Consider the following 20,786-nt stretch of genomic DNA (forward strand, 5'->3'; position numbering starts at 1 on the left):
CTGTCATACAGAGTGAAGTAAGTCAGAAAGAGAAAAACAAATATCGTATATTAACGCATATATGTGGAACCTAGAAAAATGGTACAGATGAACCAGTTTGCAGGGCAGAAATTGAGACACAGATGTAGAGAACAAATGTATGGACACCAAGGGGGGAAAGCAGCAGGAGGGTGGGGATGGTGGTGTGCTGAATTGGGCTATTGGGATTGACATGTATACATTGATGTGTATAAAATGGATGACTAATAAGAAGCTGCTGTATAAAAAAATAAATAAAATAAAATTTAAAAATTTTAAAAAACATGGGCAAAGGATTTGACTAGATATTTCTATACAAGTGGCCAATGAGCACATGAAAGCATGCATCACTAGTTATAAGGGAAAAGCAAATCAAAGCTACCACTAGATACCACCTTATACCCACTAGGATGGCTATAATCAAAAGGACAGATAATAACAAATGATGACAAAGAAGTGGAGAAATTGGAACCCTCATGCATTTCTGGGTAGAAATGTAAAATGGTGCAGGCACTTTGGAAAACAGTTTGGCAGTTCCTCAAAAGTTAAACATAGCATTACCTTATGACCTAGCCATTCCACTCATAGGTATATACCCGAGAGAAATGAAAACATGTTCACACAAAAAACCTTTAAATGAATGTTCATAGCAGCATTATTCATAATAGCCAAAGAGTGGAATCAACACAAATGTCTATCAACTGATGAATGGATAAATAAAATGCAGTATATCCATGCAAAGAAATATTATTTGGCTATTAAAAAGAAGTGGAACTTCCCCAGTGGTCAGTGGTTAAGGCTCTGTACTTCCACTGCATGGGACGTGGGTTCGATCCCTGGTGGGGGAACTAAGATCCCACATGCTGCACGGCGTGGCCAAAAAGAAATAAATAATAATAATAAAATAAAAATTAAAAAATAAAAAAAAATGAAGTACTGATACGTGCTACAACATAAGGAACCTTGAAAGCATCATGGTAAGTCAAAGATGCCAGTCCCAGAAGAACACATCATATTCCAATTATAGGAAAAATCCAGAAGAGGTAAATTTATACAGTAGAGACAGAAAGTAGATTATTAGTTGATTAAGCTGGGGGAAGGGAGGATAGGGAATGGCTGCTAATGTGTACAGCGTTTCTTTTGCAGATGATGAAAATGTTCTGAAATCAGATTGTGGTGATGGTTGTACAGCCCTGTGAATATACTCAGATCCACTGAGTTGTACACTTTCAATGGGTGAATTGTCTTTGCATTTCTGCTGAGCGCTCCCTTTGCAGAGGAAGAAAGGTGTTGGTCTGGGATGAATGAGGAGAGGAGCAGGGTAGGAAAGGAATCGCAGGGCTGAGACTGCACAGTATCTTCCTGCCTTAAATGGGATGGACGGGCAGAGAGGGAGAGACAGACAGATGGATGTGGACTGGTCAGCTTTCAGGCGAGAAGCATCCGGGCTTGGCTTTGGCCAGTGACATTGTGCCCTGATCTGGAATCTCCTGGGCACAACTCTGCCGGGGGCCCGGCAACCTGGACAAGGCAGCCAGGTTGTTGAGCTGACTGTGTTGAGAGCCAACACCCTCCTGTGGGTCAGATTTAAGAATGTAGCTCTTGAGTCAGTTACCTGAGCTGGAATCTAGGCTTTTCCACTTGTGAGCAGTGTGCCCCTGGCAAGTTATGTAACCTTGTAAACTTTCTGGGCCTCGGTTTCCTCATCTGTGCACTAGGCATAATTGCAGACAATAATTCTACACCGACCTCATGGGCTTGTTGTAGAGATCCAACTAGATATTGAACAAAACATCATTAACCGAGTGCCTGGTACACAGCAAACAATAAATGTTAGTTTTTCTCCTTTCTCCAAGATGACTTCTAGATAAATCTCAACTCCTCTGGCACAGGAAGGAGAGCAATGATAGGGCACCTCATCACAGGCAGGCCCTGAGAATCCTGCTTTGAACTGGCTGCAGGGGTGGATCCCGTGGGTAATGCCACCTTTGCAGAAAAGCCAAGGGAAACCGCCAAGCTCTGCTGGTGACTAAGATGTGACAGTGGGTTGCAGCTTATCTCTCTGCCCATCTTCTCTGGCAGCTGATTGCATCCCCAGGTTGTGTTGTGAAACCATCACCAACAACCAGCGTCTGTCCTTGTTGTGATGCCTGTGTGGGGTGAGCATTGCTGAGGGGGCGGCTTCCAAGGCTGCAGGCTGTAAACCATGTTGTATAATGTGGCACAGCTCTGCGTCTGGGGCCAGTCCCCGGATGGAGGAGGGGAGGGGAGGGGAGGGGAGAGGAGAGGAGAGGAGAGCAGAGGAGAGGAGAAGAGAGGAGAGGAGAGAAGGCCCTGTTGCCACGACCTGGATGCCACGGCGGGCTGTCCGGGGAGCCACAGAGGTCTCCGTCCCTCCTGGAGGTGCCCAGTGCAAAGAGAGGGCCCTCCTTTCTGTAAGTGGGGCCAGAGCTAAAGAAATGCCCACAAATCCCTTATCATAACGTTGAAATCCAAGCAGCTCTGAAAGCCCAAGATTTGTTGAGACTCATTTGGTTGCCAAAGCTGACTACCTCACGCGATTGCTCCTCTGTTTTCTGCGGAATATTGTGTTTAATTACAGGATCCTGCCCCAGGCCCTGCTATGGATGTTGTGTAATATATGAAGTGTGAACTGTGTATTCTCTTTCTAAACAGGTAAACAGTTTGAATTCTGAAAGCTCTCTGGCCCCCAGGTTTTTGGAAAATGGAATGTGGACCCATATTATTATGAATCTTTTTTACCGTCAGGCTGTAGTCAGAGGGAACACAGCACAGACACGACATACACAGAGTAAGAGAAGAGCAGAATGAAGAGAGCAAAGAGTTTGGAATCAGAGATAGCTGGGGCTGGATCCCTACTCTAACTCTTACCACCCGTGGGACCTTGGGAAGGTCACTTAATGTTTCTGAGCCTTTATTTCCTCATCTGTGAAACAGAAATAATAATACCTACCTCCTACGGTTTATTAGGAGATTAAATGATATAATGCATGCTTAGTACATATAGAGTAAGGGCTTAATAATTACATGATTAATATGAATAAATAATAGTAACTATGTTATTTGATAGACCATTTTCTCAGCGCTTTGTCCATGGGAATCCACAGGCCAGCTAGGGAGCCGGCACAGCAGCCACAGCCGGACCCTGCATTCGACCCACCCTGCAGGGCAGGCCTCCGGTGCTGGGAGCCGGGTGCCAAGAGGGAGGGCACTGAGGACACTTAGGGGTCAGACTCTGAGTCTCGGGGAGGAAATAATATAGGAGATGCTGGGAGATACTCATAAAAACAGTAATAGCTGGAGCACGAATTCTCATGCTATGAGAGGTCCTGAGGAAACCTCCCCGACAGAACCTATACCCCACTCCCACCCCCCTGCCACGTGAGGTTTTCCCTTTTCTCGGGAAGCCGACGGGTCAACAGACTATGACTGTTGTCTGTCTGTATGGAGGTCTGTGTCCCCTGCAACATGCCTGATGGCCTTCAGCACTGAGGGAAGACAAAGTTTAAACCAGTGAGCAGAAAGCCTCTGGACTTAGAGATCCAGCTTGTTGCCCTTTGATAGACATGTCACCGTCAGTTAATCACTGAGAAACTTGGCTCTTTCTGTCAAAATAAGACTAAAATAATTATGATTGGATGTACCCATGGACCCACCATTTCTGCACCAAATAATAAAACACTCCCCTGACCTGGGCCCCCTCTGCTAAAACTCCTCCACTTCCCCTATGCGGGAGGGGTGTGGCTGCAGGTGGGGGGCGAATTTCATGCCACCCCCGCCACTAATGGAGCTGCACGGCTACAGGGACCACACTGCCCATATCATCAGAGAACCTCACCTCTGGCCAAGGCCTGTTTGCTGTGCAGGTCACATGGATATTTCTTGACATTGTAACCGACAGAAATCCCTTTGAGGAATCCTGGCTCTGGGTGCTCTGAACTTTATGTATTATTGACACCAAAAGTACCAAAGGATGGTCTAACCCCATAGGGAGAAGCAATTTTAGTTTTACCAGTACCTAGAAAAATACTGCCCTTAGTAGATTCCTCTAAACCAGCGGCCCCCAGCCTTTTTGGCACCAGGGACCAGTTTCGTGGTAGACAATTTCCCCACGGACGGGGTGGGGGGAGTGTGGGGGGGGGCTGGGGGATGGTTCAGGCAGGAACGCGAGCCATGGGGAGCGATGGGGAGCGGCAGATGAAGCTTCGCTCGCTTTGCCGCTCTCTCCCTGCTGTGCGGCCCTGTTTCTAACAGCCCCAGACACGGTTCACGAGGCTTCCAGTCTGTGTCGAGGATAACGAGTCACTGTTATTACAGGAGTATTTGACCCATCAGCCCATTGACAGACTTGTAGCTTTCTTTGTTCTGAGCATCAAGGAACAAATAAGCACCTAGAGACCAGACTGAGGTTTTTTTTTCCAAGATCTGTTTATTCCAAAATAAAGACATAAAATTTTAAACAAACTATTAAAACTGATTTTGACTTAGCATGGCCTATTTGATTTTTTAATTGCAACAACTTAAAGAGGAGGCTTTCTAAATTCAATAAATAGAATAAATAACATTTCAGCTTCACACTCTGCCTCTCATCCTTTCTTTCTGGAAACTTTCCAGGAGAGTCTTCAGAAATGTCATCATATTGCCTGCTGTGGTTTGGTTGCATGGCTGTTCACAGGAAAAAGACTGTTGGGATAAAAGTTGACAAAGGCAGAGTGACTAAAACAGTATGGAGCCCAGCAGCCCCAGGAACCACCCTGCCTTGCCACATCAGTGGGGGTGGGGGTGTGCTGGCAGTGGGGGGCTTGAGGCATGGAGCAAATGGATGGGGAGTTGCTAACATTTTGTGTAGGCAGCATAGGTGGTTAACTTTCAAGTAGGAATTCAGGGGTCTGCTTGACACACACACACACACACACACACACACACACACACACATCAAGTGGCCCTAAATCTCTAAATCTCCTCATTAGAGGAAGCCTTCTTGGGATGCTTTGAGGCTTAAAATTTTGTTATTGTCCTTTTTGGCTGTCCTTCCAAGGTCATTTTATAGCACAATAACTAAGAGCGGGATTTAGGGGTCCCATAGACCAGAGTTCAAATCTCAGCGCTGCCACTTATCAAATATGCAGCCTTGGGCAAATCAGTTAACCTCACTGAGCCTCAGTTTCCTCCTCTACAATGTGAGGGTGGTAAATCTGACAATTGTCATTAAGGTAGGTATTCAATGAAACAGTATATATTAAGCATTTAGAACTGCATGCTGTTGATGGTGACAGTAATGAAAAAAGTTCACTCCCTCCCCTCTCCGCCAGCGACCAGGGTGTATGCTCAAGAAGACGTGCTGATGGACATTTAGGGCAGATGACAAGCTTCCACCTGGATGTGATGTGTCTTCCTTTAAACACCTCCTTGGCCAATGGAAAGAAAACTTTAACTTACAGGCCAGAATATCCACTCGGCAAACTGAATCTCTAAGGTAATTTAGAACTGTATGGGCTACAGCCCTGATTCTCTAGATTTTAGCTTCTAATTACAATCAGGCTAGATTCTTTCATTATTCAAGAGGTGGAGAGAAGTAAAAGCCAACATAGGGGTGAGTGTTTTTTAAAGTGAGAGGGAACAATGAGCCATCTGGGCAGATCTCACTTTAATTCTCTTGCTCTGGTTAAATTTCTTATATGTCCCTAATCAACCTTGAACTACCAGTTCCAACTTTATCACCCTTTCTCATTCAGATGGAGTTGGCATTGACATTCACACAAAAATAACTAACCAGAGCACATCACAGTTAAAAACACACTCACTCCACACTTGTTGTTCTGGAGGGCTTCAACTGTTTTCTTCACCCGATTGAAAATCAGTGGGAAACTTGTTTTCACTGTGGTGTTGGTCATCTGCGACAGACCCTCCTGTAAGCATGCTGCGGTGCAGTTGTCCTGGTAAATAACAAGGATTTAGGAAAAGAAACACTCAGAGGGCAGCTTTGAGTAGGAATCACAAAGAGAATGCTTTTAGAGGCTATTTTAATTTAACCAATGTAATCTAAACTTGCATTGTTTTTTAGACAGGTCCCTTGCCAGGCTAGGAAATGATCTTCAATATTTCAAGGTAAGACCCTTTTCCCACAGTGACACTCCCTGAAGATTTTCAGTATGTTGCACCCCAGGGAACATGAGGCCTGTGGACCCCAGGAAACAGCCAGTGCTGAGTCTACTTTTCAAAGGATGCTCCCTTGTTCCAAGTCTTGTCATAGTGAGTTTGAAAGTACAGAGAAAGGAAAAGCCTTTTCACACCAGCCTGATGGGATATGCCAGTTGAATACTGCCATTGTTTCAGCAGTAGCTAAAACCATGGATTAAAAACTGAGGAAATGGGCTGGGGCATAAATGTGTGGTTCCTCCTCAGAAGGCATAATACGCTCTTCTCATCTAATAGATGGGCTGTGATAGGGAGTGACACCTGACCTCAGCTGTGGTGAAAAGCTCAGGCTCTCCCAGGCCTGGCTTGTGAGAGAGTCAAGCACAATAGCACCTTGGATAGGTGCTGCTTCCTCACCTTAACCAGAAAATTCCTGCCATGCTTCCTCTCTGCCAAAGTGGGGAATGACTCCCTGGAAACCCTTTTCACTTTCCCTCCACCCACAATCTCAGACACCCTATCCTCCTGGAAGGCAGGCTTCAAACCTTGCAATAGCCACTCTAAATCAGCTAAACAGAAGGATAGGGAGGGAGGGAGGGAGAAGGCAAAGTATGTAGAGAGTTTAGGCCAGAGGAAGGACAAAATGATGTCATTTTATTTACATTGTTTTGCAACCCTAGAGATACCAGCAAATGGATTAGAAAACAGTGTGATATGAACTATATCATTTGTTATATTCTCAGTCCCAGTTTGATTTAATTGTGCACATGGCCACTAATCTAAAAACACATTCAAGATTATTTTTTAAATATCGAAAAGTGTTCAGACTTCTCAAGGAGACTAAATGCAAAGAAATGTATATATCAATAGCATAGAATTTCAAGATTTTGAAAGGTTTTTTAAGTTGTTACTAATCTGTAACAATTAAGTAACAGTTTCTTATTTCAGATATCAAATAGAACAATTAGGGCTTCCCTGGTGGCGCAGTGGTTGCGCGTCCGCCTGCCGATGCAGGGGAACCGGGTTCGTGCCCCGGTCTGGGAGGATCCCACATGCCGCGGAGCGGCTGGGCCTGCGCGTCCGGAGCCTGTGCTCCGCAACGGGAGAGACCGCAGCAGAGGGAAGCCCGCATACCACAAAAAAAAAAAAAAAAAAAAAAAAATAGAACAATTAATTTTGACTTAAAGGCTTTAAAAAAACATGATCAAGATTATTTTCTTTTACTATACTTACAGAAGGAATGGGAAGACACAAACAATCAGTCACCTGCGAAAGAGAAATTTCAGAGTGAAGATTCCAGATGTGAAAACTAAAATTAGTTTGGAAAGATCTTAGAAGAGCATTTACTCACATTGGTGCTGCAGTTGCATTTTGAAGGTGGATGTTTCTAAAAAAGTACGTGGAGAAACAAGAACCCATGGTGAGTGGTGCATTTTTCATCCTCTTATGTTTCACTTAAATTTTCAATAATTGCCTTTCCCGCTGGTGCCCCCCTCTGCAGCTTACCTGCAGGTTGTTGATGAGGTACTCGACATCCTTGATCCCTGTCAAGGTCAAACACCTCTGGCTGGCCGCAGAGCAGAGAAGCAGGGCAGAGGCAAGGATCACGGCCTGGAGCATCTTGACAAGGGGCTGGAGCTTGGCCTTCAAATGCCTTCAAATCAAGTTGTATTTAAAGCTGCCCTGCAAACATGGAAAAACCCTGACATCAAACTGATACCAATGCCCACTTTTTCTCTGTAAATTTGGGCCACTTGACATTGAAAAAATATTTGTGTGTATATATATCTCAAACTGAGTCACTTGGCAAGGACTATGTTACATTGTCCCACGAAATACCATTCCTCAGAAAAGATGCTTTTCAAAAAGTTGGATATCAAGATGCTGCAGGAAAAGTTAAAGATCTTAAAACAATAATTTTTTTGAAGGCAGAGATTCTGGTTGTGAGAGTGAAAATACTTTCCATGAAAGCCCAGGTCTGTATTTTCCCCTTTTTACTTTATTGGAAATGCTGATATAATAGCCAGTCACTGGTATTCTGACGAAGGGGGGCGGGGAGGATGAGAAATAGTGCAGGAGAGCGGTTCTGTCATCAGGGTTTTTGCACACTCAGTCTCGTCATTGCTACCTCAATCTTACTATACTTTACTCCCAAATCTTAAACTCCTCTTCCATGCTTGGGGCCAGATTCCCTCCATCACACAAATGCATCCTGGAACAAGTGACTGAAGGAGGAAGTCTTCAACTTAAGCCCAAGAATGCAGCAACAGTGCCTGTTAAAACTGGCCTGGAGGATTCCTTAGCGTCTTTAGGGAACTTGCATAGCACTGTGCAACATCCAGTAAGAACTCCGTGCTCAAAATAAGATAATAGTTAACATTTATTGAGTACTTATTACATACCAGTCACAATTCTAAGCACTTTATGGGAATTAAACCATGTAATGTGTGCAGTCATCAAATGAGGTCTGTACTAATTTGTCACCCTCTATTTTTTACGTTTTAAAACGCTGTCTGCACCTTAGCTTCTTGGTTCTTTGGAGAAGCTGTTCTAATCCCTATGAACCAGGAAGCAGTCTTACTGTAGTCCTAAGAAGGAAGTAGTATAATTATCCTCATTATTTTATTTTATAGCGGTGGAAACTGAGGCACAGAGAGGCAAACAATCTGCCCAAAGCCACACAGCCAGAAAGCAACAAAATTTGTATTCAAACCCAGAAGTCTGACTCCCAGGTTCAGTCCTTAATATTCTGGCTTTCCTGCTTCTCTGTGTGTTTTTTGTCTGCCTCTTCCATCAGGATATATACCTCTTGTGGGTCCACTTCACCCCTGTATCCTTAGCACTTGGGAAGGTGCCTGGGGAACAGTGGGCCATCACTAAATCCTTGTTGGGTCAAATCATTCATGTGAAAAGTTTTTGAAATAGTAAGAAATGTGCACATAAACTGAGATTTTATAAGATTTCAGACCTAGTTTCTAGGGTACATATTTGGAGGTGTGTGCGCTTAAGAAAATATATCTTCTACATAATAGAGACTGAAAAGGCACTTTGCTTGGCACTTTGTGCCATAGTGGCCAACGGGGACAAACCAGTAAGATTTCTCACCACTACTCTTACTACTGTAAGAGCGTGTGACATTATTGCTTTTCTCGTTGCACGTTGTTCCTTACGAGCGACGATGGATCATTGGTGTTTGGCAGCTCTATGTGGCCACACTATCTTGGTGGCAAACAAGGTAAAAAGAAATTGGCTTTCTGCTTAATTCCCCAAATCCTCCCGCATCTCTAACTTCCAGGCCTGTCCTCTGCAGGCACTAAGAAGAAGGTTCAAAGGTTTCCCAGCCTATGGCAAACACTTTTATTACTGTGTCCAGTATCTATGCCCTTTCCTTGATGGTAGAACCCTGATTAGTTCAGGGTGGCAATGTGTCCAGCCAAACATTCACTTTTACAGCCTCTCTTGCTGCTATAGGCGACCATGTGACATGTTCTGATCAATACAATGTCTGTATAATTCTTTTGCTTTCTTGGTGGTAGGAGATAAAAGTAGCTGAAACCTGCCCTTACCCCTTATTCCAGTTTGGGCATGGATGTGATGGCAGGAGCTTCAGCAGCAATCTTAGAACCATGAAGGAATGGAAAAGAGAATTGCAGCAATAGCAGCACTAACACTTTACATAAATAGAAAATAATCATAAAAAACAATAAAAATAAAACCATGAAAGCAACACCAGAAAGTAACAATAAGAATAGAAGAGTGATACTAAATTCTAGCTAGATATCACTGCCTACTGAAGACCCTGAGCCTTGAAACTCAGTAAAAATGGAAAGCTGTTATAGAAACGGAAACTACCATGTGCTGGAGAGATGTTAAAAGATATGTGAGGGTCAGATTGAACCTTTTCCCCTGACATCATTGGAAGATTTAAAAGAGACTTGAAAGGACAGTCATCTCACTGTGTGAATCAACATTATTTAATGCTGTGTGTATGAACAATGGAAATCATTCCACACAGCATCAGGTGTGCCTCTCACACTGAGGAAGACCCCTCTTACTGCACAGACAGGGGCTGTACCCAGAAGGACGAATGGATTTGTCCAAAGCCGTATCTCTAGTTAATGGTGGAGGATAGTATAGTGTTGTGATTAAGACCAGGAAGCCTGAGAACAGACTGCCTGGGTTCAGATCTTGCTTCTATTGTTTGTTAGACACATGGCCTTGCTGGATGTCTTGACCTCTCCAAGCTTCCCTCTCCTGACCATAAAACACCGATGAGTGTGGAAAATGGAGATAGGGTTGTCATATAAGGCCTATCTCAGAGAACTCTTGTAAAGATTAAAAGAAATGTTTATGCAGCATGTAATGCAGATTAAGTAGCCTCAGTTTGACATTTGACAGGGCAATGTAGTCTAGCTTAGGGCTCAACAAACTGTAACCTACTTGGCCAGATTCAGTGTAAGCCCTGAAAGCTAAGAATGGTTTTTAATCCTTTCGAAGTGTTATTAAAAAATAATTAACAGATAAAAACAAAGAAGAATGTGTTACAGAGACCATATATAACCTGTGATGTCTAAAATATTGACTATCTGACCCTTTACCAAAAAGGGTAGTTCACATACCGCATCCCTCATTTTCAGAAGATACCATCTGTTATCTCCCACTCCTGGGAAGGGCACAGCTAGGAGCTGGTGGCTCACGTGTCTCTTCTCCCACTGTCCCTTCTGTTATTCAGGTCAGCCCTCCATACAGAGGGGAAGGGAGTGGGGGCCCTGGAATCTTTGGCTGCCTGATTCTCTGCAGTGCTGGAGGCCCATCATTTCCTGCAGCTGTCTGTGGAATGAGCTCGATGGTCCCACGAGCAAAAAATCTTCTCTTGGTGTAGCCATGACCCACCATCAGTGGTATCTAAAGTAGGCCCTGGTTTACTGGGAACAGTAAACAGTAAACAGTAAACAGTTTTGCATATTGAAGTCAGAAGAAAAGTGGGTGGGGCTTCCCTGGTGGCACAGCGGTTGAGAGTCCGCCTGCCGATGCAGGGGACACGGGTTCGTGCCCCAGTCCAGGAAGATCCCACGTGCCGCGGAGTGCTCCGCAACGGGAGAGGCCACAACAGTGAGAGGCCCGCGTACTGCAAAAAAATAAAATAAATTAAAAAAAAAAAAAAAAAAAGAAGAAAAGTGGGTGAACTAACATCCTTTTCTTCCTGGGCCAAATCCTGGCCTGACCAGCTAGCCTTGGGTCACCCACCCTCCTACCTACCCCCTAAGAGCTGGTGCTGGCGAAAGGTGATCAGTGGATATGGGTGCTCCTTGGGCAGGTTATCTAGCCTTTCCAAGCATCAGTATACCATCAACACTCACCCACACAGGAATCTGGGGCAGATCACCTAGGCCTACCTCACGGAGGGATAGGAGTGTTCCATTTGGAATACTTCTTCAGGAATGAGCCACATTTCCATTTGGAAATTTGGTCTGGTCTGATCCAGTCTCTGCTCATACTCTGCTCTCCCCTCACCTACCACCCTCCAGTCAGGTTGGTTTCTTTCTATATCCAGCCTGCAGGCCGTTGCTCTTGCTGAGCTCTGCCTGGAATATTCTTCCTCAGCTCATCCATGTATGGCCCGTTCTCATCCTTCAGGTTTCAACTCAAAAGCCACCTCCTCCACGAAGCCCTCCATGACCATGGTAGTCTTTGCGATCTGCATGATTCTGTCTTAGGGTCTATTCCTCCTTCTGGGCTGTAAGTTCCATGAGAGCCAATACGATGACTGACTCTTGTTCATTTGTATTCCCAGGGTGCAGTCTATATTAAGTATTTAGGAATGACTGGTTAAATGAATGAATGATGAATACATTTAATCTTGTAAAAGCTTATTAAATTTATATTATTTACGAAATGACCAATACATGTTCTCTGTGGACCAGTAACAAAAAAAGAGCAAATATAACATTTTAAAAACCTGAGCCAGGAAAGTGATTCAGCAATGAACAAAATAAACCTTACTGTTCTGTAGTCCCTTGAGAAATTTGAAGTACTTTTTAATCTCTTCTTCTTTTCTATTCTCATTGAACTACATGAGGAAGGCATGTCAGGTGTGGGAACTCCAGCTCTGTAAAGGATGAAACAGAGAGAGAGAGAGAGAGAGAGAGAGAGAGAGAGGTGACTGTTCTTAAGAATTCTTTCCCATCTCCCCACCCACTCAGTTATAAAAAAGAAAAGAATGAAAAGTACTTAAATGGTAGCTCTGCAGTTCAAAACACCATTAAACAGCAGATGTTTATCTACGCAAAGTCTACAACTTTTGAAGTTTAGCTTCTAGGATTTCTTTCAGTATCAAAATGTACGTATGCAAATGATCTCTTACAAAGGAAATACACCAAACTCAGAAATTAATTACTCACCTATTTTATCAAGAAGATCAGAGAGTAAGATGCTTACCAAGTTTTAGCATAGATAACATATTTTACAATAAATGACAAAAGACTATACTCAACCATTAATTTTGTTCTGAAGATAAAGTTTGACATTTTTGTTTTGTGATAAAAACCCATGTGTCATGGATTATTTATCTGGGAATAAAACAATATGGTTACTTGTTCTAGGAAGCCACAGCACAAAATGATACACCCCCAAAAAGGCACTCAGTTTCTAAGTAAAACCCATTCTACTTTTTTCTGTAAACAACCAAGATATAACTAGTTATGAGAATCCTCAAGCACTAATTTCTTAATCAAATAGTTATTTCTAAGTTAGTATTTCCCAATCAAGTGTGATGGGGCAAACCCCACTGGATGTGCTGTCATCCCTTTAGGGGCTTCTCCCCCAAGGAGGTGATTTCTAACTGGGTGACCAGCACCCTCCCCTTGCATCCCTCCCTCCTAAGGAAATTCTGGGTCCCCTGGACGCAGAGCTTACTGCTCCCAGACTGGCCCCTATGCAGTTTCCAGAGCTCCGAGACCAGCATCCTCTCTTCCCTCCCCTCCCCTCTTCTCCTCTGCACTGTTGGTGAATCACAATCCAGGCTATCTTTGTCAATGGGATTTTCACACCCTCCTATCGACACAGCCCATCATTACCTGAAACCTGCCCCTACATTAGTTCAAGACTGTGGGACCCCCTTTGCTGTGGCTAGTTTACCAGTGTCCATCTAATTAAGAAAGGATAAGAACTGTTCTGGATCCCATTGGGGAAGGCACTAGAATTTGTTGAACCCTTACTACATACAAGGTGACATGTTAAGCACTTTATGTATATTATCTGACTCAGGCCTCTTGACAATCTTTATTAGCCCCATTTTATAGATGTGGAAATTGAAGCTCAGAGAGGCTGAGAGTCACCTTAGTCACACAGCTGGCAGTGTGAACTGGATTTATCTGCTTAGCTGGACTCTCCGATTCGTCCCAGTGACATGTCTACTTATATTGGTGCTATTGTACCATGACCTTTCGTTTCTGTGGCTCTTCTGTATATCTAAATATATGGTTGGGAATATCTGCCTGCTTCTTATTACTTGTCATTTTCAAAAGTGCCTTAGATGGCTTCAAACATTTATAGCTCTAGATTGGTTTTAGAATCCTTTTGATAAGTTTTCTCCCCAAAAAAATCAGATTAGGATTTTAATTGGGACTGTGTTCAATATAAACTGAATTTAGGAAAAGATGATGTCTTTGAAATATTGAATCTCTCCATCCAGAATGATGATATGTCTCTATATAGTCAAGCCTTTTTTATTTCCCTTAATTCAATTTTATATTTCTCTTTTCATACAGGTTTTGCAGAGTTTTGTGAAGTTTATTCCTAGGTCTACCTATTTATTCAACAGTATTTATTGAGAACTTATTATATCCTGAGCATTGTTCTGGGCCTCTGGGGATAAAGCAGTGAGCAAAACAAAGTACCTGGTCTTGGGAAGCCTACATTCTAGAAAGCAGAGAAAGACAATAAACAAACAAATATCTTAGTAATATGTCAGGTGGTCATAAGTGCCATGAAGATCAAAAGCAGGTGAGGAAACAGTGAGTGGTAGAAGGTGGGAGTTATGTTCTTTAAGGTGGTCAGTGATTTTGATCAGTATTAAATCTCTGATACGGTGATTTGAGTAGAGGTCCGCAGAAAGTGGGTGAGTGCGTCAGGCAGATATCTTGGAGAATATTTCAGGCAACGAGAATAGAAAGCTCAAGGGCCCTGAGGATAGAGTGTGTCTGCCATGCAGGAGGAACAGCATGGAGGCTAGTGTTTCTATAGCAGAGTGATTGAAGAAAAGAATGGAAACGTTGGGGTCAGAGACGGGGCCATAAAGCAAATCAAATAGAGCATGACAGGCAGTGAGGAGGGCTTGAGATTTTACTCAAAATAAGGTGGGCACCATCGGAGAGCTCTGAGCAGAGGAATAACATGATTTGACCTATATTTTAGGTCATGAAGAATAGCTGCTGCATGGAGAATAGATGGGACACAAGAGTGGAAGACTTGATCGCCTTTTACAGTTAGATCTGATAGGCTGCTATTGAGATGGTCTATATAAGAGCTGTTGGTGGCTTGGACCAAAGTGGTATCAATAGTGGTAGACAGATAATTCAGAATCTGGATGTATTTTTAAAGTAGAGCCAATAGATATGCTGGTGGGCTGGCTAAATGATGAGAGAGAAAGAGAAGAGTCATTAACTGACATAAGGAAGACTGCAGAAGAAACAGGTATTGGAGTGGAGGAGTTGAGATGGGGTGAATTTTGTTCTGGACGTGTTTAGTTTGAGATGCCTATTAAGCATCCAGGGGCCATGTTGAGTAGGTAGTTGGGTAAAAAGGGTAAAGAAAGAGATTAAGTGTGTTCTATTTTAATAGGTATTGAGTGCAGGGTTACATTTTCTAACTGGTTATTGCTAATATTATAGATATGAAGTTAGCTTTTGCTATGTAGCAAAAGACCACAACACCTTAGTGGCATGCCACAATAATCGTTAATTTCACATATATTTATGGGCTTCAGGTGGGCTTGGCTGCACAGCTCTGCTGATCTTGTCTGGGCTCACTTATATATCTGCAGGTTTGCAGTACTTGGTTAATCTAGGTTGGGCCTGCCTTCCACATACCTGAGACCGTTGGGATAATCCCATGTAAAAGTTCTTCTCATGGTAGTGGAAGACATGTAGGAGTAAAGCCCAGTGCTTAGTTTCATCTCAGGCCTCTGCTTGCATCACTTCTGCCTACATGCCAGTACCAAAGCAAGTCATATGGCTGATCAATGAGCGAAGCAGGGCACCTTGCCCATGGTGAGAGGAGATGTAGCAGTTACATGGCAAAGAGCATGGATATGGGGAGGAGGGAGGAACTAGGCCAAATGATGCAATCCAACACAAGAGAAAAATGATTAATGTTTGTATCTTTATCTTATACCCACCAACTACTGAACCCTCTTATTAGTTTTAATGATTTTCAATGGATTCTCTTGGTTTTTTTCCTTAAGTAGATGTTCTCATCTGAAAATAATAATCCTCTATTCTAGGGATCAGCAAATTTTTCTTAAATGTCCAGCTAGTGGATATTTCAGATTTCGTAGGCCATATGGTCTCTGTCCCAACTCTTCAACTCTGTTGCTGTAGCAGGGAAGTAGCTAGAGACATTACATATATTAACGGCTCTGGCTTTGTCCCAATAAAACTTTATTTAAAAATAAACAAGCAGCCAGCCCGTTTTCTGACCCCTACTGCTATAATCAATTTCTTTAGAATACTATGTCTTGTTTCCTTTTGTTGTTGTTATTTCACAGCTAGAATTAAGGAAATGCCATTGTTGTCATAGCAAGCCTCGTGGCCATTTTCTTCACTTTACTGGGAACACTTTCAGTGTTTTCCATTTAAATATCATCTTTGCTATTGATTTCATCATAAAGAATAGTTTTGTACTTCTAGTTTACCAAGTTTTTATTAGAAATGTCTCTCAATTTTACAGAGTGTCTTTTTAAGTTCCTGTCAGGACCGTGAGTTTTATCTTTTCACTTATTCATGTGATAAATTATTTTAATAGATTACCAAATGTTGAATCATCCTTACATTCCTTGAATAAAATCTATTTGGTCATACTACATTACCATTTTATTAACACATTGCTGGATTCAACTTGCTATTCCTTTATTTTGAATTTTTTATTTGTAATGCACACTGGGAGGTCTTCCTAGGCTCAATCAAACATTCAGCTAAATGTGGACTCAGCTAAACATTCAGACTCACAAGACTATCCTAGGTCACACTAAGTAGCTGTCTCCTCCGAAGGGTAGAGGAGGGACATAATTTGCAGGAAGGCAGCATTGGTTGCTTCTCTCCATGGGAGCGGTCATCCAGGAGCCGTTCCTTTAGCCCTCCACATGAGATGGCTCAGGTGTGAAGTAGCAAGACCCCCACTGCAAGGGGATAGGATGGTGGTGGCTTAAAGGCCTTGTGCCCCATAGGAGCCAATATCTCTTGGAAAAGTTCCAATGGGGGGGACTTCCAAGTCCCCTGCATTTAGGGGAGCCCAAGGCTGTGATGTCCCCATGAGGAATTTATAGTTCATTGGTAGTCCTCCCAGTCCAGACACACTTTGCCAATCAGGCCCAGTTGATATTTTACCTTCATCTGGTTTTCAGGGAAACAGAACTAAAAAATTAATGGAAAGGCCAAATTCTCTTTTGGAAGGGGAAACTGTTGTGTTAATACATTACATGCATCATCTACATCCATAAGTTCATTCTTAATTTTTTGTGCTTTCTTTTTCAGGTTTTGGTCAGGATTATGCTATCCTCATAAAGTGCGTTAGGAAGCTTTCCATCTTTCTCTATACTTTGTAAGAGTTTAATCAGCCTGAGAACTTTCAGTGTTCTGTCACGCCTCCATGGAAAGCAGGGGATTTTTCTTGTTCATTTCCACAAACCCAGTGACAACAGTGCTTGGGACACAGCAATTAGATTATTTGCTGTCCTTTCTGTTCTACCTAGACAGCGGTCCTTGGCATTGTTCTGGGTTCCTGTCGTAACTTAAAGGGAAACTTTCACAATGTCTGGAGCTCTTGAGGTCCTGCAAATGAAGGAGGGGATGTCCTCAAATTCCTAGCAGCAGGAACCCACTTAGGTGGCACCAACCTTGACTTCCAAGTGGAATGGTACGTTTACACAAGAAAAAGTAATGGTATCTACATCATAAATCTGAAGAGAACTGGGAGAAGCTTCTGCTGGCAGCTCATGCCATTGTTGCCTTTGAAAATCCTGCTGGTATCCTGTCATATCCTCCAGGACTACTGGCCAGTGGGCTGTGCTGAAGTTTGCTGTAGTCAGTGGGGCCACTCCTATTGCTGGACACTTCACTCCTGGAAACTTCACTAACCAGATCCAGGCAGCCTTCTGGGAACTGCAACTTCCGGTGGTTACTGATCCCAGGGCCTGCCCCACATGTCTCTGGGTAAAGCACACTCTTCTCTGCGCCGTGTGGACGTTGCCGTCTCACACATGGGCAAGGGCGCTCACTCAGTGCATCTGATGTGCTGGATACCGGCCGGGGAAGTTCTGCGCCTGCGCGGCGCCATCTCCCGTGAGCACCCGCGGAAAGTCACCCCTGCTCTACTTCTACGGAGACCCTGAAGAGATGGCAAAGGGAGAGCCGGCTACAGCTGAAAAGGTTGAGAGCACGGAGGAACTTCAGGTTGAACGGACTGCTCCAGCTCCCGAATTTACGGCCCCTCAACTGGAGGTGGCAGGCTGGGCTGCAGGCTTAGGGGCCCTCTGCCCTCTTCGGCGACTCCCCGGTGAAGAAGAGTCAGCCCGCCTCCCAGGACGGCACTGCAGCCAGTGGGTAGGGACATCCGCCAAGTCGCCTTAAGCTGTTCTTCCGCAGACTCTTAAACAGAAAATGCAAATAAGGTTGACGGAAAACAACAGTTTCTTTTTAAAAAAGCATTGCTGAACGAATTAAGTTCTCCTAAGAACTTGTCCATAAAATCTGGTTCTGATGACTTTTGGAGGTTAACTCTGGCATTTTCTGTTTTTTTAAAAAATCTTTTTAGTGCTCTATTAGGTTTTTCACTTCTTGATTTTTTTTTTTTTTAATTGTGCATCTTCCTAGAAGATGATCCCAGATTTTTGCTAACAAAGTAGTGATATTGTGCATTTTGCCCACATTTTCTCTTTGGTGAAACTTGTAGGAAAGTTGTATAGTTGATTATTTTCAGAGAATCAAGTTATGCTTTTATTTATCAATACTGTGTATGATTTTTCTTATTCTAATTTAGCATTTTTGCTAAATTATAAATTATTATTGCCTTTATTAATTCCTTCTTACCTGATTTAGATTATTTTATTGTTCCTCTGCTAGCTCCTTAAGTCACGTTTGCTTCATTTTTCAAACAGACAGTAGCTCCAGTTATTGAGTACACTATTACATGTATTATCTCACTGAATCCTCATAACACCCCATAAGGCCTCATAAGAAGTCTTTTAGTGGTTATGAGCGCAGACTCGAGCTACAGTTGCTGCCATTTGTAACTTGTGCAGGTGACTTCTCTGTGCTCCTATTTCTTCACCTGTAAAATGGGATAATCATATAATCTACATTATAGGCCTTTTAGGGGAGATAAATAAATTCATACACATAAAGCCCCTAGAACCGTGTCTGGCACATAATTTGCACCATGGAAGTAGTTGATATTAGTATTTAAAGGTGAGGAATTGAAGCTTTATAAAGTTAAGTAACTTGCCCAGGATCACATAGTTATTACTAGGTAAGAAGCCAGTCTTTGGAACACAGTCAGCAGCCACAGTAGATTTTGGGGTGGGGTTTGCTTGTTCTTATTAATTTCTTAATAGTCTATAATGTCAGTTTTGTTTTCTTACTTCATGAAGTTTCTGTTGGTTTCTTCCTCTGAATGAAACCTGTTTGTTTCTTCCTATCCACATGATCTTCATCCTTGGAACTCAGAAATTTCACCAGAATTTGTCTAGTTGTGGCTATTCTTTTTACTCCTGACCAGCAAATAGCCCATTTGATCTTAAGATCATAATCTTTCTTCCAGTTAAAATCTTTTCTATTAGTTTTTTGATCACCAATCTTCATTTTTGTCCTCCTATAATTCCTATTGTACATATTTTGAAATGTCTTAAACTTATTTTTCATGCCTTTGTTTTTCCCTTAAATTTCTTACCATTGTTTTTACTCCTGATTTCTGGGGGAACTTTTGGATTGGGTCCTTTAATTCCCTATTCAATTATTTGCAGAATCCAATCTGTTTAACCGCCTCTATTGAGGGTTTTTTCCCCACCAATGAATATTTTAACTTAAAATTTTCAATGTGCATTCCAAATAGTATGTAATAAGCTCATGAAGCCCATCATGCACCATCTTTATAAAAATGATTAATTAAGAATTCCACCAAAGCTTTCATTTCCATTAAAGTTCTTTGACCCTGGATACAGCCATCCAACTTCTCTTTCTCCAAAATCCGATACCCACTGTCAGACCCTAAACCAATTTATTTGGTTCAGGCTCACTCTCCCCCATTCCTTACTTCAGGATCTTTCCATCTTCTTTTTTTTTTTTTTTTTTTTTGCGGTACGCAGGCCTCTCACTGTTGTGGCCTCTCCCGTTGCGGAGCACAGGCTCCGGACGCGCAGGCTCAGCGGCCATGGCTCACGGGCCCAGCCGCTCTGTGGCATGTGGGATCTTCCCGGACCGGGGTCCCCTGCATCGGCAGGCGGACTCTCAACCACTGCGCCACCAGGGAAGCCCTCCATCTTCTTTTTTGATCTTTAATAAAGTTTTAATTTTAGAACAGTTTAAGGTTTACAACACCGTTGTGAATATAGTACAGAAAGTTCTCATATACCCCACATCTAGTTTCCCAAGCTATTAACACTGTACATTTGTTACTTATGTACATGGTACATTTGTTACAATTGATGAACCAATATTGATACATTATTAGTAACTGAAGTCCTTACCTTATTCAGATTTTCTTAGTTTTTCCTTTATGTCCTTGCTCTGTTCCAGGATCCCATCCAGGACACCACATTACGTTTAGTCGTTATGTCTCTTTAGGCTCTCCTTGGCTGTGACCATTTCTCAGACTTTCCTTGTTTTTGATGACTTTTGACAGTTTTGAGGAATACTGGTCAAGCATTTTGTAGAGAATGTCCCTCAGTTGAGATTTGCCTGATGGTTTTCTCATGATTAAACTGAGGTTGTGTGTTTTCGGAGGAAGACCACAGAAGTCAAGTGTTATTTTTGTCACATCATATCAAAGGTACATAAATCAACATGACTTATCCCTACTGATGCTGACCTTGATCATCTGGCTGAGGTAGCATTTGTCAGGTTTCTTACTGTTGATTATTCTTTTCTCCTTTTTCCATACTGTACTCTGTAGAAGGAAGTTACCATACATAGCCCACACATAAGGAGCAGAGAGCTATGTTCCATTTTCTTGAGGGCTGAGTATCTACATAAATTATTTGGGATTCTTTTGCATGGGAGATTTGTCTCCTCATTTATTTATATCAGTGTGGACTCATGAATATTTATTTTACACTTTGGGTTACAATCCAATACTGCCTTATTTATTTTGTTGCTCAAATTGTTCCAGCTTTAGCC

The 20,786-nt window shown here is 42.7% G+C and overlaps 1 protein-coding gene and 1 pseudogene across 1 annotated transcript; one reads left to right on the forward strand and one right to left on the reverse strand.

Annotated features, from left to right (window-relative positions):
- Nucleotides 1–4,518: 4,518 nt before the first annotated feature.
- Nucleotides 4,519–7,826, reverse strand: IL9 (interleukin 9). The gene is made up of 5 exons (XM_007101395.1): nt 7,684–7,826; nt 7,529–7,564; nt 7,411–7,443; nt 5,844–5,975; nt 4,519–4,722 (listed from the first exon to the last, which is right to left on the reverse strand). The coding sequence occupies exons 1-5, from the start codon at nt 7,795–7,797 to the stop codon at nt 4,612–4,614; spliced, it is 426 nt and encodes a 141-aa protein (XP_007101457.1). The 5' UTR covers nt 7,798–7,826; the 3' UTR covers nt 4,519–4,611.
- Nucleotides 7,827–17,204: 9,378 nt separating this feature from the next.
- Nucleotides 17,205–18,023, forward strand: LOC112064842 (40S ribosomal protein SA-like; annotated as a pseudogene).
- The last annotated feature ends 2,763 nt before the right edge of the window (nt 18,024–20,786 follow it).

Source organism: Physeter macrocephalus, chromosome 8 (genome assembly GCF_002837175.3).
Source record: "Physeter macrocephalus isolate SW-GA chromosome 8, ASM283717v5, whole genome shotgun sequence".
NCBI classification, from domain to species: Eukaryota; Metazoa; Chordata; class Mammalia; order Artiodactyla; family Physeteridae; genus Physeter; species Physeter macrocephalus.

What these genes read in the sequence shown, in the direction of transcription:
- IL9 (XM_007101395.1), bottom strand. Translation starts at nt 7,797, where the DNA reads ATGCTCCAGGCCGTGATCCTTGCCTCTGCCCTGCTTCTCTGCTCTGCG. An exon ending in ACCTCATCAACAACCTGCAG is followed by an intron (nt 7,565 to 7,683) that starts GTAAGCTGCAGA and finishes GTACTTTTTTAG; the next exon opens with AAACATCCACCTTCAAAATG. An exon ending in TCCAGAACAACAAGTGTGGA is followed by an intron (nt 4,723 to 5,843) that starts GTGAGTGTGTTT and finishes TTATCCCAACAG; the next exon opens with TCTTTTTCCTGTGAACAGCC.